General features: G+C 42.6%; 1 protein-coding gene across 1 annotated transcript; it reads left to right on the top strand.

Moving 5' to 3' along the window:
• The first annotated feature begins 1,032 nt into the window (after positions 1-1,032).
• Positions 1,033-13,827, top strand: LOC113956728 (cell surface glycoprotein CD200 receptor 1-B-like). The gene is made up of 8 exons (XM_027663609.1): positions 1,033-1,117; positions 1,219-1,505; positions 6,661-6,739; positions 7,464-7,772; positions 8,692-8,940; positions 10,227-10,322; positions 11,962-12,008; positions 13,350-13,827. Exons 3-8 carry the CDS (start codon positions 6,679-6,681, stop codon positions 13,455-13,457), a joined length of 870 nt encoding a protein of 289 aa, XP_027519410.1. The 5' UTR covers positions 1,033-1,117; positions 1,219-1,505; positions 6,661-6,678; the 3' UTR covers positions 13,458-13,827.
• The last annotated feature ends 319 nt before the right edge of the window (positions 13,828-14,146 follow it).

The following is a 14,146-nucleotide window of genomic DNA, read 5'->3' on the forward strand; positions in this document are numbered from 1 at the left end:
CCTCTCAGAACTGCATTGTGTGAACAGGAAAAAGGCATTTGAGGAGATCACAAAATGCATACTTCTAGAACCTATGAAGAACTACAGACTGCTAGCCCAAATATTCCAGATCAAAATATCTTTTTCAGTGAAAATGGATTTTTAAGCTGACTGTCCGGGTGTGCATTCAGCCAGGATCCCCTATGGGCAGAATGAGATCACTGTTCCCTTTGCCCTTGTTAACCACATCAAAGCTAGGTTAGAGAAGTTCTGTAGCATGTGTACATAACCCTGGTTGAGTGGAGGTGCTGGGCTTTGAATGAGATTGTTTTCTTCATTGTTCAGTTGCAGGTACTCAGTTGTCCACAGCTTACCTTCTTCTACGTGAGGAAAAATTTACCCTTTTGCCTTACTCGGGAAAATCACTCTGTGCAAAGGGCCTTGTTGGAAGCTTATATAGTTCCAAGGTGCTTCTGGTGAACGCATTTTTAAAATCCTTTAGCCAGGGTCTCTGTGTCGTTACAGAAGTCATAAACTAGCTCTGACAATAAATCATTTGGAAAATGGTGTGTAATTGGTGATGCAACCTCATCAGCTGAGCATCCCTGCATACCCTGGCACTGAAATGCAGCAGCTTTTAAAGTGTGTGCATGATGTTGATTTTTTAAAATATGTATACAGGTAGCAACGTGCACACACAGACGTGGCCACAGCACAGACACTTTAAGCAAATTAAGATGTTTCATGTGTATTTTAGGTGGGTCCTCAGCTGTGTGTGGACACAGCCGTATGGACATAGCCTGTACAGGCCTGAGGCCGGGGGTGGGAAGAAAGAAAGCTATGGCCTGTGTCATGAATATATGCAGCCAAGTCCTCGTGGTGGGGAGTGAGAGGCTTCCTGTGTCCCCTCCTGACAGTTCTGCACACTCTGTGCTAGCTGACTTTTTTGTTTTTAATTTTATTTCCCTTTCTCTCATTTGTTTTGTAGTGCTGTGCCTCAGCTTTTCGCACAGCACCTTTGGACACTGAATGAGGAGCCCAAAGTCCTGGTGTGCATGTTCTCCCAGCCTGGAGAAGCTCTGCCACCCCTCCTTCAGGAGCTTCCCCGCTGGGCTCTATTTTAAGCCACACTGGGGAGGTGAGAAAATGAAGATCTTTTATCAGCAAGCCCACGGTCCCACGACAGTATTAACTTCTGTAGGAGATGACCTGACTTCAAGTTGTGTTTTCCACCTGCAGAGCACTGTTCTATAACAAAGTGGGGGCAGTTTGGGCAGCACAAACCTGAACGAGGATGTGTCATAGGACTTCCCCTGGCAACTCCACTCCCCTGCATCATCCTCCCTTGTGTCGAGAGTAAAATCTGCCAGTAGTGCTGGTAACAGGAGAGAAAGGAGGTGAGAAGTTTCACTGGAAACCACTGTGGGGAATATTTCTAAACCACTGACTGATGCAGAGTGTTAACTGGCTCGTGAGAAAGGGAGCTTGTGACAGCAAAGAAGCCTTTATGGGGAGGAAGGAAACAGGTAAAGCACAAGTGTCCCCTTATGTTTATTACACTGCACCAGAAAAGTGTAGGCAGTGCTAAATGGCATCCTGACTCTGGTGTCATGACTTTAGCTGGCATTTGAGAGGTGGGATGTGTAGCTTTTTCCAGTATAGATATGGGTTTCTATTTCAGGTATGCTTTGTTACACAACCAGTTTGTTCCACTTACAAACCCCCCCCCCCCCCCAAAAAAAAAATAAAATACAGAAATGGAAGCCACTGAAAGAAAACTATTGATTGAGCCTTGTCCTTTGCCATATGGTAACAGTATGTATTTCATATTTGGAAGTGTTGATCTAGCTGCGCTGTAAACACAGGAGACAAGCTTTTCCCTTCCTTAAAAAAATATTTGAAAAAAATCATCTTTTATGTGATGACTCTGGAGCAGAAGGCCTACAAGGGGTAGGGATTAAAGTAGTTAAGGCCACAAACATCTATGTGGTAGACAGATTTGGTTGCTGGAGTATTGGGGTAGGGTGAGAAGCCCCTGAGGTTAATGTCTCACGAGGGGTAAGGGGATTCTCTAGGCCAGGAGCAGAAGCTGCTGAGCATGGCCATGCTGGCCCAGTGACTGTGCAATTAGGGGAAAATCAGCTACTCCAAAAAAGGAGTACTTTTCCTTCACCTCTGAAATCTATAATCTCTGAAAAGAAAAATCTCTGAAATCTATCTCTGCGATATAATTATCTCAGCAATATAATTGTCTCTGGATATTTTAACCTGGAAGGGTCAGGTTTTAAGGTTCCATTATCCTCAGGCTTTCCCCCATCTCTTTGCTGACATTGGTGAGTGCCAGGGAAAGTCAAGCTCTTAGGTACAAGAATTATTTTTTCCCCCCATATAAAGGAAAATGTAAAGCAAATGTCTTTTTTCTTTCTGAAAGGAGGAGAACAGGGTACCAGGGGGGTGGTGTTCTCATTCATCTTTTGCTCCTATTCCCCATTCCCAACACTGGGTGCTTTCTGAGGGAGTGAGGTGTACACCTTGGCCTATGGAATAACTCTGTGGGACTAATTTACTTTCTAGATGGGCTTGTGTTAAAAAGGTAAATATCTCAGAGAAGAGAGGAGATGCCCACCTGTTTTCTTGAATTACAGCTACTAAAGATAAGGGAAAAAAAAAAGCAGGACAAAATACTCATCTTCTGTATGGTAAATACTTTTTCCCCTGGGGAAAAACCCCCACACTTTGTAATGTTAATATTGGTATTATTCTAAATATTGATATCTTGATTAATTCAGTGGACAGACACCACAAGCTTCTGCCTTGCCCTGGAGGAAATTTCAAACCTATTTTGCTTCAGGTGTACAATAGCAAAACACTGTAATTTTACCGTTGTTTTGTGGAACTCGTTCATAATTGAAGCTGACACAGATGTGTGCAACTGCTTCCTCTTCTTGCCATCCCTTCCAGCCCTTCCTTACCCAAAGACACAGGTCTTACAGAGAACAGACTTCTGAGGTTGGGTCTTTTCTACCCTTTAAAATGTGCTTCCACTGCAAAACAGAACCATATTTTGCTGAGTTAATAATGGGAATGGCTATGTGACATATGTGACGTACATGCTTTAGAAAGTTGTGGTGATGACCACTGCACTGATTGATCCCTGACCTTCTCCTCTTTTGTACTGTGTTAACATATATTTTAAATGTGTTGGACTTAACTTTTGTTTGTGCTTTGTTTTAAGTTGTTGCCTTGCATAGCTCAAGGCTTGTAGCTCGTGTTTGGTGTGTAAGAGCAGGCAGCTGAGGTTGTGATTTGTTCTTTGTGTCAGAAGTTCGTTTCCCTCAATTTAACTGTGCCACATCCTCTTCAGGGGAGTGAACAACTCGGCTCTTTTGGAGGGCGTGGAGGCTGTGTCTGTCTGTGAGACAAATCAGCTGCATGTCCAGATCTCAGGAGCAACAGTGAGAAGAAATCAATGAACTGGACAGCTGAAAACAGGGACTACCTGGGACGGATGGTCCTAAACCGGGATAGTTCTCACTTCTTTGCAGTTATATCCGGGTCCCAAGTGAGGACAGAGAGGGAGAGGAACTCCAAGTACATCTCTGCAATTCCCTGCTGTACAGGAGCTGCCTTGTAAGCAGTCACTGGGACCAGCATCCACGTTGGACCAGCATCTACATTGGACCAGTACCCACGTTGGACCAGCATCCACATTGGAGCAGCATCCACGCTGGACCAGCTGTGTATGCTGGCATCTCCCTACTCATTCCCAGAACACTGAGGGTGGGATGCCCGGAGCACACTGGCACTGCTGTTGAATTCCTGTGCTCCCGAGGCTGGAGGGCTCCCCTCCAGGCTGAGAACTGGGTAACCTTCTTCCAGCATCAGTGCTCCTTGGGTTGAATCCGAGCGTGAGCGGTGCCGTTCTCCAGCTGGAAGGCTGAGGCTAATGGAAGAGTGATGCACACGTTGCATGGTCTTGTGCCAACCACCACCATCGAGGCTGAGTAAAAATTCTAATTTGTTTTAAATGCAGTTGTTGAGGCATTTTAATTCCGTCAAAGCGAACAACGCAAGACAAGCTGCAAATATTGATTTGCTGCTTTTAAATGAATTTGATTCAGCTGTGCTTGGTTTTTCTTTTCTGGGTTTTACTCTGAGACTTCCTTCTCGCTCTCAGGCACAAGTGTTCGAGGATTGTGAACCTTAAAAACTGCAGACTAAATTCTGTGTTTCACACATGAACATTTAAACAGAGTAATACACTCTGTTCTTTCTGTAAGGTCCCATTTTTAATCATTAAAGCCTGTTCTTTTGAGCAAATAAACCTCATATATATGAGACTTGTATGCATTTAAGAAAAAGTTCTCTGGGACAAGTTCCAATATGACAATATATACTGTTGTGAATATTTATAGATCCATCAAAATTGGTGAATACTGAATTTGCTGATAGACATTGTGGAGGGTTTGGGGGGTTTTTAACTTTTCTTTTGAAAGAGACTGAGAAACTATTTGCAAATTGGGTCAAACTCAGTACATAATTCTGGGCAAAACGTATCTTTTTTATTTTTTTTGGTTAAAAAAGTTCAGCTTTCAAAGTTTCAAACTTCTTTGATTGAAAGCAACTTTTGCAGGCATATTGTATCCAAAATGCAAAAAAAAAAAAAAAAAATCCCCAAACTTCTGACAGCGTTGAATAAAATGAAACAAAACGAAATATTTCCTTAGTGGAAAAGATTTTATGTGAATGAAATTAAATTTGAGATTTTTTGCATGTAAGAGTTACATTGTCTATTGTACATTAGTAGCAGAATACGGATCAATGTGGATGTATTGGTGTTTTTTCCAGACTGTAATGTAAGCTTTTCATTCTTTGAGGAAAACAATTCTGTTGAGGGCGATGAGCTGCCGGCACAGGTTGCCCAGAGAAGTTGTGGATGCCCCATCCCTGGAAGTGTTCAAGGCCAGGTTGGTTGGAGCTCTGAGGAACCTGGTCCCTGCCCATGGCAGGGGGATGTCCCTGAGGAAGGTGTCCCTGCCCATGGCAGGGGGATGGAACTAAATGATCTTTAAGGTCCCTTCCAACCCAAACCATTCTGTGTCTAAATGTACATACATACTGCACTGTGTTTAAGGAAATACTACCTTCCCTTGCGTTTAGCTCATGACTGTGGCAGCCTTTGTTCTTCCTGTGCCACAAGCGTGGCAGTGTTGTGGTTTTTCTTGTGTACCCCAGGCATCTTCATCTGATACGTTTCACATTTAAAATGAAATTGTTAGTGCCCCACAATTGGAGCTGGTTACTTTTAGAGCAGTTGGCGCCAGATGAGGATTTAGGTCTCTGTGTGCACAGCGAACCTTGGCTGCCTTTCCTTCTCCTCTCAGCACAAGCTGAGAACCATCCCTGTGTTTGAATACGGGTGTAAACACTGTGTGAGCTAAATAACTCAGAAGTAAAGTCCTCTTGTGATTGCACGAAGATATTTGCCTGTCTGGTGCATATTGGGTTTTGACTTGGGGAGGAAAACAGCGTATCAGTATTTCCCTTGGGATGGAAACACAATTTTCCAATCATCTCTAGCTGTGGGTGACCGATTCAGAAAGTAAAATATTAAAGAGATAGAAATGGCAGCATGAAGGGGAGAATGACAAGAGGTCTACCAAGAAGACAATCAGAGGGAATGCGGAGGGGAGTGATGGAAAATGAGACAACCTCATGGGCAGGCTGCAGGGAGCCTCAGGACAAAAGTGCAGCCACTGATTTCTGACAGTAACATCAGAAAACTGAAGTCAGGCTGTGGCTACTGTAGTGCTGTGGGAACAGGCACACACTCCCAGGCCTGGGCTTTATCCCCCAGCTGGCTGGGAATACATAAGTGTGTTGTTCAGTACAGAGCAGTGCAACTTTGCCATGCCAAGCTGGGGTCATTTATATGTATGGTATCTGACCACAGGAAAATATCAGTGATGTTCTTAACCAAATTCACGTTTGAGAAACAGCAGAATGAGTTTACATCAAAACTCTCCACTGAGAACCACATATATTTTGTTTGGAAAGCTTTTGGGTAACGTAGAGTTCTGCTTTCTTGTGTGAACCAGAAAACAAAGTGTTGGGATGACAACACTGCCTTAGTCTTACCAAAGAACCAGTGCCATTTTGCCAAAAAGGAGCTAGAAATTTGTAAGGTATGGTTTGTTGAAAAGGTATATACAGTTGTAGAACAGCATGAGTTACTGGATGCCTCTTTAGTTCACAGTGTCTATGAAGGCAGGAAACAAACTCATATGTTTTTTATCTCTTACAATAGGAAGGTTGCTCTTTCTGTTCTGCTGCAGAAGGAGAGTTAACTTTCAAGAAATTAAAAGCTTGCAAGGGTTAGGAATAATTTCTTTGCCCAACAGTTGATAAAGTCTAGATCCTGAGTGGTACAAGAGATCCTGGATTTTTAAAAAATTTGTTTGTAAGCAGCAGTGGGTAGCTTGTGTTTTGTTGTTGTTGTTTTTAATTTTCAACCCCCTTTTTGCCCTGCTTTCCTCAGTACAAGAATGATATTTGGCATGGCATCTTAGTCACAACTTGTGTTTTCAAAGGAAATGGAGGTTTTACTACATGTACTCTTTGAAGAGATTTGCACAACAATTTGTGGCTGCATGTCATTCTCTTTGCCTTCACTTTCTGCAGTGCTGACTCCTGCTGAAGATGTCTCAGAAACGGGCAGTCCTGGCTGTGCTCCTTTTCTTGCCAATCCATCTGACTGAAGGTAAGTGAGAGAGATCCAAGCACTCCCTATTTCTAACTTGCAAGTCCACCAAAACTTCACAGTTCACCAGAGAAAATTTTGCTTATTGTTTGATGTGAATGCAAAGAGTGATGTCACCTCAGCTGGCAAAACAATCCTGTGCCCTGCAGAGTGGCACAGGATGATATATCTGATAGGAATCCAACACAAATCATCTGAAGACACATCTGCTGTTCAGCTGGTAGAAAAGGGATCTACATGCACCCCTCACTAACCTCCTGCACCAAGTGATCTTGGGTTTTGACTGTGTCACAGGTGTACATCCTGCAGCTGTCCCTGGTTTCAGTTGCACTTTAAGAAAGGCACCTAACTCAGTAACACAATGAAATTTTTAAAAAAGTAGTTTCCTCTCCCCCGAGAGGGAATTTTGCCCCCCACCATCAGTCTCTCAAAGCCTATGTTAAAGTGATAGGAACTTGTTGCCTAAAATAAGATGGAGGACTCGCAGCTCCTTTGCATTCATCACATACCTGCAGAAAGGTGCCATCTCCACTGCATTTCCAGACTTCAGGAAGCTGGACCTGGAAAGTGAATACTAACACGTGCCCACACACAGCAGTTTGTCCCCAAGGCTGCCAGTACAGTGAGGCAGTAGAAATTTTTAATGGTGTGATGAAGCCAACAGTTTCCTGTGCTTTGATGGTGGTGCAGCATCTTTTTTCATGTCTTTTTTCTTCTTGTGTAGCTTACAACACGGTGAGTGTGGAGGCTGGTCATGAGGCTGTGCTGAGCTGCCCTTACATCTTCAACGTGTCTTTGCTGATGGTGACATGGAAGAAGAAATGCAGCAGTTGCTGCGTGTTGGCCTACAGAAGTGACCACAATGAGACAGGGAAGACAAACTGCACTGAGAGGATCATGTGGAAATATTCGCCCGACAGTGACCCCGCCCTTCGTATTTACCCCGTGAACCTCGGTGATGAGGGAAATTACAGCTGTGAAATTGTCAACAGCGAAGGGAATTTTTATTTTTCCTCTTCTCTGGCTGTGATGGGTAAGATCGCATCGCTAAAGTAAAATTATTACAAAAATTTAAATTATTAGAAAAAAGTTATCAAAAAAGTTAGCCTATTTTCAACATAGGCAGGAACAAAAGAATACTGGAAAATGTAATGAATACATTGAAACATCTTTTTCAGATGATGAGGTAAACTATCCCTAAGGTTCCATAAATTAAAAAAAAAATAACATTGGAGAAGATTTTATGTTCTGCACATTTTAGTTAAGCCTTCTGAATATAACTAAAAATGATGAGAAATGAATTTTGGAACTCTGTAATTGCTACTACTAATTTTAGTCACTTGATTTTTTTGGGGTATTTTTTGCTTGGTTGGAGGGGTTTTATTATTTTGGTTTGGTTTTGGGTTTGCTTTTATTTTGTTCTTCCCTGCAGAGTCTTACCTTTCAGATAAAGGCTCAGGTGGTATGTGAGCCTTTCCCTGTTCTGTCAAATGCAGAATACGAGTTGTTGGACTTTAAGCAGAACACTTTTGCCCGGTTCCTCTTTTATTTCCCTGCCATCAAATTTTTGATTCTACATATCCGATCTCCTAAATGTTTCACCTGGAGCTTCAGCAAGCTGCATTTTCTTTAGAATGTGCACCTCTGTACTTATAAATCTTGATTTAGTTCACTCCTCTGTGTCATCTCTTCTCCTATTAGTCTGGAAAACGGGAGGAAGCAGTATTTTACATCCAGGTAGCTAGTTTTTGATGTATTCACCTTGAACTTTTTTTCTTCTGAAGATAGCTCGTCCTAATATTTCAAATTATTTAAAAATCTCACGGATTGGTCACTCAAACAAAAAAATACCTCTCGCTTTTCAGCTTCGGATGGCGATTTTATACCGAACTAGAAATAACGGCTGTGGCTTTTTTTTTTTTTTTTTTTTAAATTATTTATTCCTTCTGTAGTCCCTCCTAGAGCGACTCTGACCTACGACAAGAGCAGGGGGGCCGTCTGCCGGGCGTCTGCGGGAAAGCCGGCTGCTGACATCTCCTGGATCCCGGCAAGCAACGCCAGCACCGAGGAAGAAATGCAGCACGCCAACGGGACGGTGACCAGGGTGAGCTACACAGGCTGGGCCAGCGGCACGCTGCCCACTGCTACCTGCCTGGTGACCCACCCAGCCTCAAACCAAACCCTGTCCATAGACCTGACGAGTAAGTACCACCATAAATGCCCTTCATCCTGCCCTTGGGCTTCTCTGTGATGCTCTGGGCAGCTGTTTCCACAGAAGGAAAGCCGAGGCTCTGTGGTTTGCTTAGTTATGAGCCGGAGTCCTAGTGCACGTTGGGAGAGAAATTAATAATTTTGAGTGAGTTGAAACCCAGTGTTTTGTGGCACCGTGTGGAGAAGCTTTCGGTGTGCGCTTCTTTCTATCCCCTGTCCTGTTTTACAAGAATTCCTCATTCTGTTTCTAGAGGGTAAACCTTGGCTGGCTGCCTGCCAGGTGTCCACCAAACTGCTTGATTACTCCCACTTCTCAACAAGACAGGGAAAAAAATACTATGGAAAGCTCATGGGTCGAGATAAGGACAGGAAGAGATCACTCACCAATTAGTGTCGCAGGCAAAACAGACTTGAGGGAAATTAATTTAATTCATGGATAATCAGATCAGAGTAGGATAATGAGAAACAAGAACAAATATAAAAAAATCTTCCTCACAACCCTCCCCTTCTTCCCAGGCTCAGCTTCACTTCCAACTTCTCTGTCTCCTCCCCCTGAGTTGTGTAGGGGAATGCAGGCTGTGGTCAGTTCTTAACACTTCATCTCTGCTGCTCCTTCCTCGTAGTTCTTTTCCCCTGCTCCAGCGTGGGGTCCCACCCACAGGAGGCAGTCCATGAACTTCTCCAACAGGAGTCCTTCCCATGGGCTGCAGTTCTTCACAAACTGAATCTGAATTTTGTCCGGTGTGATAGTTTGGAGAAAATTTCCTTGGAGAATGTCTGTCTGTGACTTTCAAGTGTTCTTTCCGAGAGCCAGAGGTAGTAAAGGGTAAAATTCAGCTTCTCAGCTGGCTGTTCTGGAGCTATTAGAAGTCTCTGTTGCAGGAGGATTTGTAAGAACAGCTAAATAAGTGCTCATATCACCAAAATATCTCAATAGAGGCACGAAGGACAGAAGTCAGCATAGACAAGTCATTAATAACAGCATTTGCCAGGGACAGCTCGTCCGTTCTGTTGCTGCAGGGCTAATAATGGTTGAAGAAAAGGAGATGAGTTGAAAGGCAGATGAGTCGAAAATGAAAACGTGTTTGTACACACAAATGACTGGGTGTGTGGGGCAGCTTCCTATTGCTGGTTGGCATCCAGAGAGCTCATCTGTTTCTCTCTGCTCCTTTGAACTGTGGAGGCAGAGGATTGGTTTTTCCTGGGGTTGGTAACAGCGTGTAGTCAGTGGATGCTGATGCCTAGCTCTGTAACTTGCTCTCATCTCATCTCCCAGATGCTTCCCCCAGCCTTCCCTATCTCCTGATAGGAGGATCTGCAAGTGTTGCTGCTGTCACTGGTGTGACTTTATGCTTGATTTTCTGGTGCAGAGGTAAGTCCTTTGATGAACCTGAAGTGTGTTACAATTCCACTGCTGACTTCGTGCAGGTACAAGGAGTTGTGCTTTGTCACATGAGAGTGGGGTGGGAGGGAAGCCTTGAGGAAAATGTCCATATATGATGCATTGTCCTTTTGGAAAAGTTCTAATAAAATAAGGGCTGGAACTTTAAAACAAGTTAGGAGTTTTGTAAGAGCCACAGGTATTATGATATTGATGTGTTACATATATGTCAGAGAGTCATCCAGGATGAAAAGGGTTCTTTCTGAGAGTAGGGTGAGTTTTGAGTTTTTAGAATTGTCTTGGTCTGCATTTACTGGCATAAAATTCTACACATAAGAATGGCAGTTCACCAACCAGACATGAAGAAGCTCTGATTACACCAGCAAGTGTAAGAATAGGCCAAATGTAGCTACTTCAGTATCTTTCAGATGATTCCCCCTGCACAGGGCATGTTACATAGCAGATTCATTTAGTGAACCAGGTCTGGACAAATATGGTGAAAGAGGGCTGGCAAGGGAGGACAGTGAGTGGAGGTGTGCACTAAGAGAGAAAAGAAGGGAAGGTGAGGAAAATGAAGACAGGAGAAGAAAACAGAGGGGCAGTTGTCATCAACAGTGGCAGCACTTTGATGGGAGCCTGTCCCTGCCACAGGGTGATGTGTGTGTCTTTGGAGAAGGTGAGGGGAAGAAAAAACATGCTCAGATGGGTTCCTTGGCCCAGTGTATCTCTGCAGAGCTGAGGAAAAGTGCACTTAGAGTCAAACCTGTCATGTGTCCTGGTGCTGTGGTTTAACTGCAACTAAGTACCCTGCAGCCCCTCACTCGCTCCTCCACACCCCACCACGGTGGAGAGGAGAACCAGAGGAGAAAAAGTAAATCCCATGGATTGAGATAAGAAGGGTTCAATAAAATAAATAAATAATTAAATAAATAAATAAATAAATAAACTAAACAAAATGTAATTTAGCAGTACTACTAATACTAATGATGATACCAATGATAATCGTAGCAATATTAATAAAAGCTGTGGTGAAAATGAGAGAGAGAGACAGAAGGAAAGAAAACCTGAGAGAAACAAGTAGTGTATGATGTAGCCTCACCATCCATTGATGGATGCCCAGTCCACCCCTGAGCAGTGATTGGTGGCTCCTGGTCAGCTCTCCGTGGTTTATGTACTGAGCATGGCTTTCTGTGGTGTGGAATATCCCTTTGGCCGGTTCAGGTCAGCTGTCCTGGCCATGCTCCCTCCCAGCTTCTTGTGACCCTCCACACTGGCAATGCATGGGAAGATGAAAAGTCCTTGGCTTGGGGTAAGCACTACTTAGTAACAACTAAAACACATATGTCTTCAGCATATTTCTCATATGGCACTGTACCAGCTACTAAAAAGAAAATGAACTCTATCCCAGTAGAAGCCAGGACACCCAGAGTGACCAGAAGTTTCTATGAAGGGAAAAATGAAACAACAGTGTATTCAAGAGCAGGACACAAAAAATAAGAACTTAACCTATGAGTATATTTTGAAGAAAGTCTTTCAACAGCTGAGGACAGCTAGAGGAGAACCCCTGATAGAGCAACCTGTGTACCTTGCACCATCAAACCACTTTAATGTCCTGACATTCTGCTTCCAGCTTTCCGGTTACGACAATTGGTGCATGTGCCAGCAGAACCATCTGCAGTAAGTGGCCTTCTTGTGTGTGTGTGTGTGTGTGTGTGTGTGTGTGTGTGTGCTTTGCTGGTTTTGGTGTATTCTTCACTAAAATGTGTCATTTAATCACAATGTGTCTACTCTGACAAAACTCCCATTTGTGTCTGTGTGCATTTGGAGGGGGGATGAGGAACTCTGCATCTAGGAGGATGTCTGTTGCTTGGATGGCCCTGTCTTCATGTATGATCAGGGTATCTGAGTGATTGTTTAAGCACTAGGTGTAGTGCATTTCCTGCCTATAGATTACATTTACCATGCTGAATGTCAGCTGTCCCAAAACTTAGTGTTTTCATATTTCTGCTTCACAGAGTAACCTTAACTCTGATGTTTTGCTTAAGAATGTGTGTTTACTCTTGATGGCAGAAACCTACTTGATTAAAGATCAGATGAAACCAGACATGCATTTTACAATGAGGGAAAAGAGTCCACTTTGTTTTCATGAAACTTTTACTTTTTGAAGTAAAAGTTATGAAACTTTTACTTTTTGAAGTTGCAGTTCAAACACCCAGGAGCTAGGAAACAGCAGTGATAAGTTTGCCACTGCAATTTTTCCTTTCTCTCTAATTCCAGTGTGTCATGATACATATTTAACAGAATATGCTGCTCTTTCCTCAGGGCTTCTGCCTCACTTAATGCACATTGAAAGAGCAATTATTTCATATTTTGTTTTCTGCTCACGGTTTAATTAATGGTCGTGTGCCTTGTTTGTTGCAAACGAGTCAGAGTGCTCTGAAGTTGGAATTAATTTCCTGATAAGCTCTTCTGTGGCTTTCAGGACAATTTGACTGACGGGAATGGGAGTTGCAGAAATCAAAGTCAAAGGCTTATAGTAATTTTAGTTAGCTAAATTGGATTGCTTAGTGGTCTGCCTGTTTGGTTGGTTGGTTGGTTTGTTGTTTGTTTGTTTTTTTTTTACCAGAGAAGCTGGCATTGCTCATTATCATCTATTTTGGTGAAGATACCAACATTTCAAAATTTGGTTTTGATCACATTAAGAAAATTTTCAAAGGCTGTCCTGTTTAGGCTTTGTGAAGGCCATTCTTGCATCTCTCTGCCAGTTCAGGTTTCTCCCTTTGTTCCCTATCCTTTGGCTCAGAGAGTTCAGAGAAGTAACTTCACAGTTCTTTTGCAAAAATAACATTACCTACCAGGTTTCTTCAACTCTTTTTTTTTGTTTGTTTGTTTTGTTTTGTTTTGTTTTGTTTTGTTTGTTTGTTTTTGTTTTTGTTTTTGTTTGGACTCCATAGGAATGATGATTCCACAAAATCCTACAGTGTAACATAATGGTACATGTTCTTCTTTCTATTGCAGACTAGGAACTCCAAGTCCACACCCTCACATGTCTTACCAGAGACTATCTACGAGAATTACTACCCAGGATCTATATATATGAACCAATACCAGGCACAAGTAGTCTGATTCCAGCTCAGCTACTAATGATACCCAGTTACTTGAACTTCAACTAATAAACCTCAGACCTTACCCACAAAGGAAAGCCTTTGTCTTTCCTGATGGTGGGGGAGAAAAACCCATTTTAGCACGTTGTTTTTCTCTTTCTCAGTGTATCAGTACAGCTGTTGAAACAGATGAAACTTTTAGAGACTGACTTGGGAAAATACCTACCTGAATTTTGTTTGAAAATGGACTCTGAGGTACGTGCTGCCTTTCCTCAAAACAATAACTGATGTGTATCTGTGCCAGAGGAACAGTGTGCTGGTGAAAATATAGCACTATTTTTCCATTTTAGCAACTGGATTCTCTTTGCACTTTTGTGTTGGAAATCAGAAAGAGACACGGGGGACCCTGAAACATAGAAAGTCAAAGAAACACATCCAGAAGAACCACAGAAATAAGAGAGTTTACGATTTGTTTTTGGGGGATTTTTGGTTTGTCTTTTTGTTTTGTTTTGTTTTGTTTTGTTTTCTGGGTAGGTAGTTGCATGTGGCAGATGACAATCTGATATTTGTCATCTCTGTTTATTTTTTAATGTATTTCTTTTTCAACTAAGCTTTCTGTTTGCATTGCTAGTTGATGAGGGAAAAAAACAATTTGAAACTCTACTGGATATGGAAATGAGAAATAACGATGGACAATTTTTGAAGATTCTT

Source organism: Corapipo altera, unplaced genomic scaffold (genome assembly GCF_003945725.1).
Source record: "Corapipo altera isolate COAL_440 unplaced genomic scaffold, ASM394572v1 165, whole genome shotgun sequence".
Lineage (NCBI taxonomy): Eukaryota > Metazoa > Chordata > Aves > Passeriformes > Pipridae > Corapipo > Corapipo altera.

Coding starts and splice junctions, on each gene's coding strand:
- LOC113956728 (XM_027663609.1), top strand. CDS start 6,679: ATGTCTCAGAAACGGGCAGTCCTGGCTGTGCTCCTTTTCTTGCCAATC. Junction 6,740..7,463: donor GCCAATCCATCTGACTGAAG/GTAAGTGAGAGA, acceptor CTTCTTGTGTAG/CTTACAACACGGTGAGTGTG. Junction 12,009..13,349: donor TGCCAGCAGAACCATCTGCA/GTAAGTGGCCTT, acceptor TTTCTATTGCAG/ACTAGGAACTCCAAGTCCAC.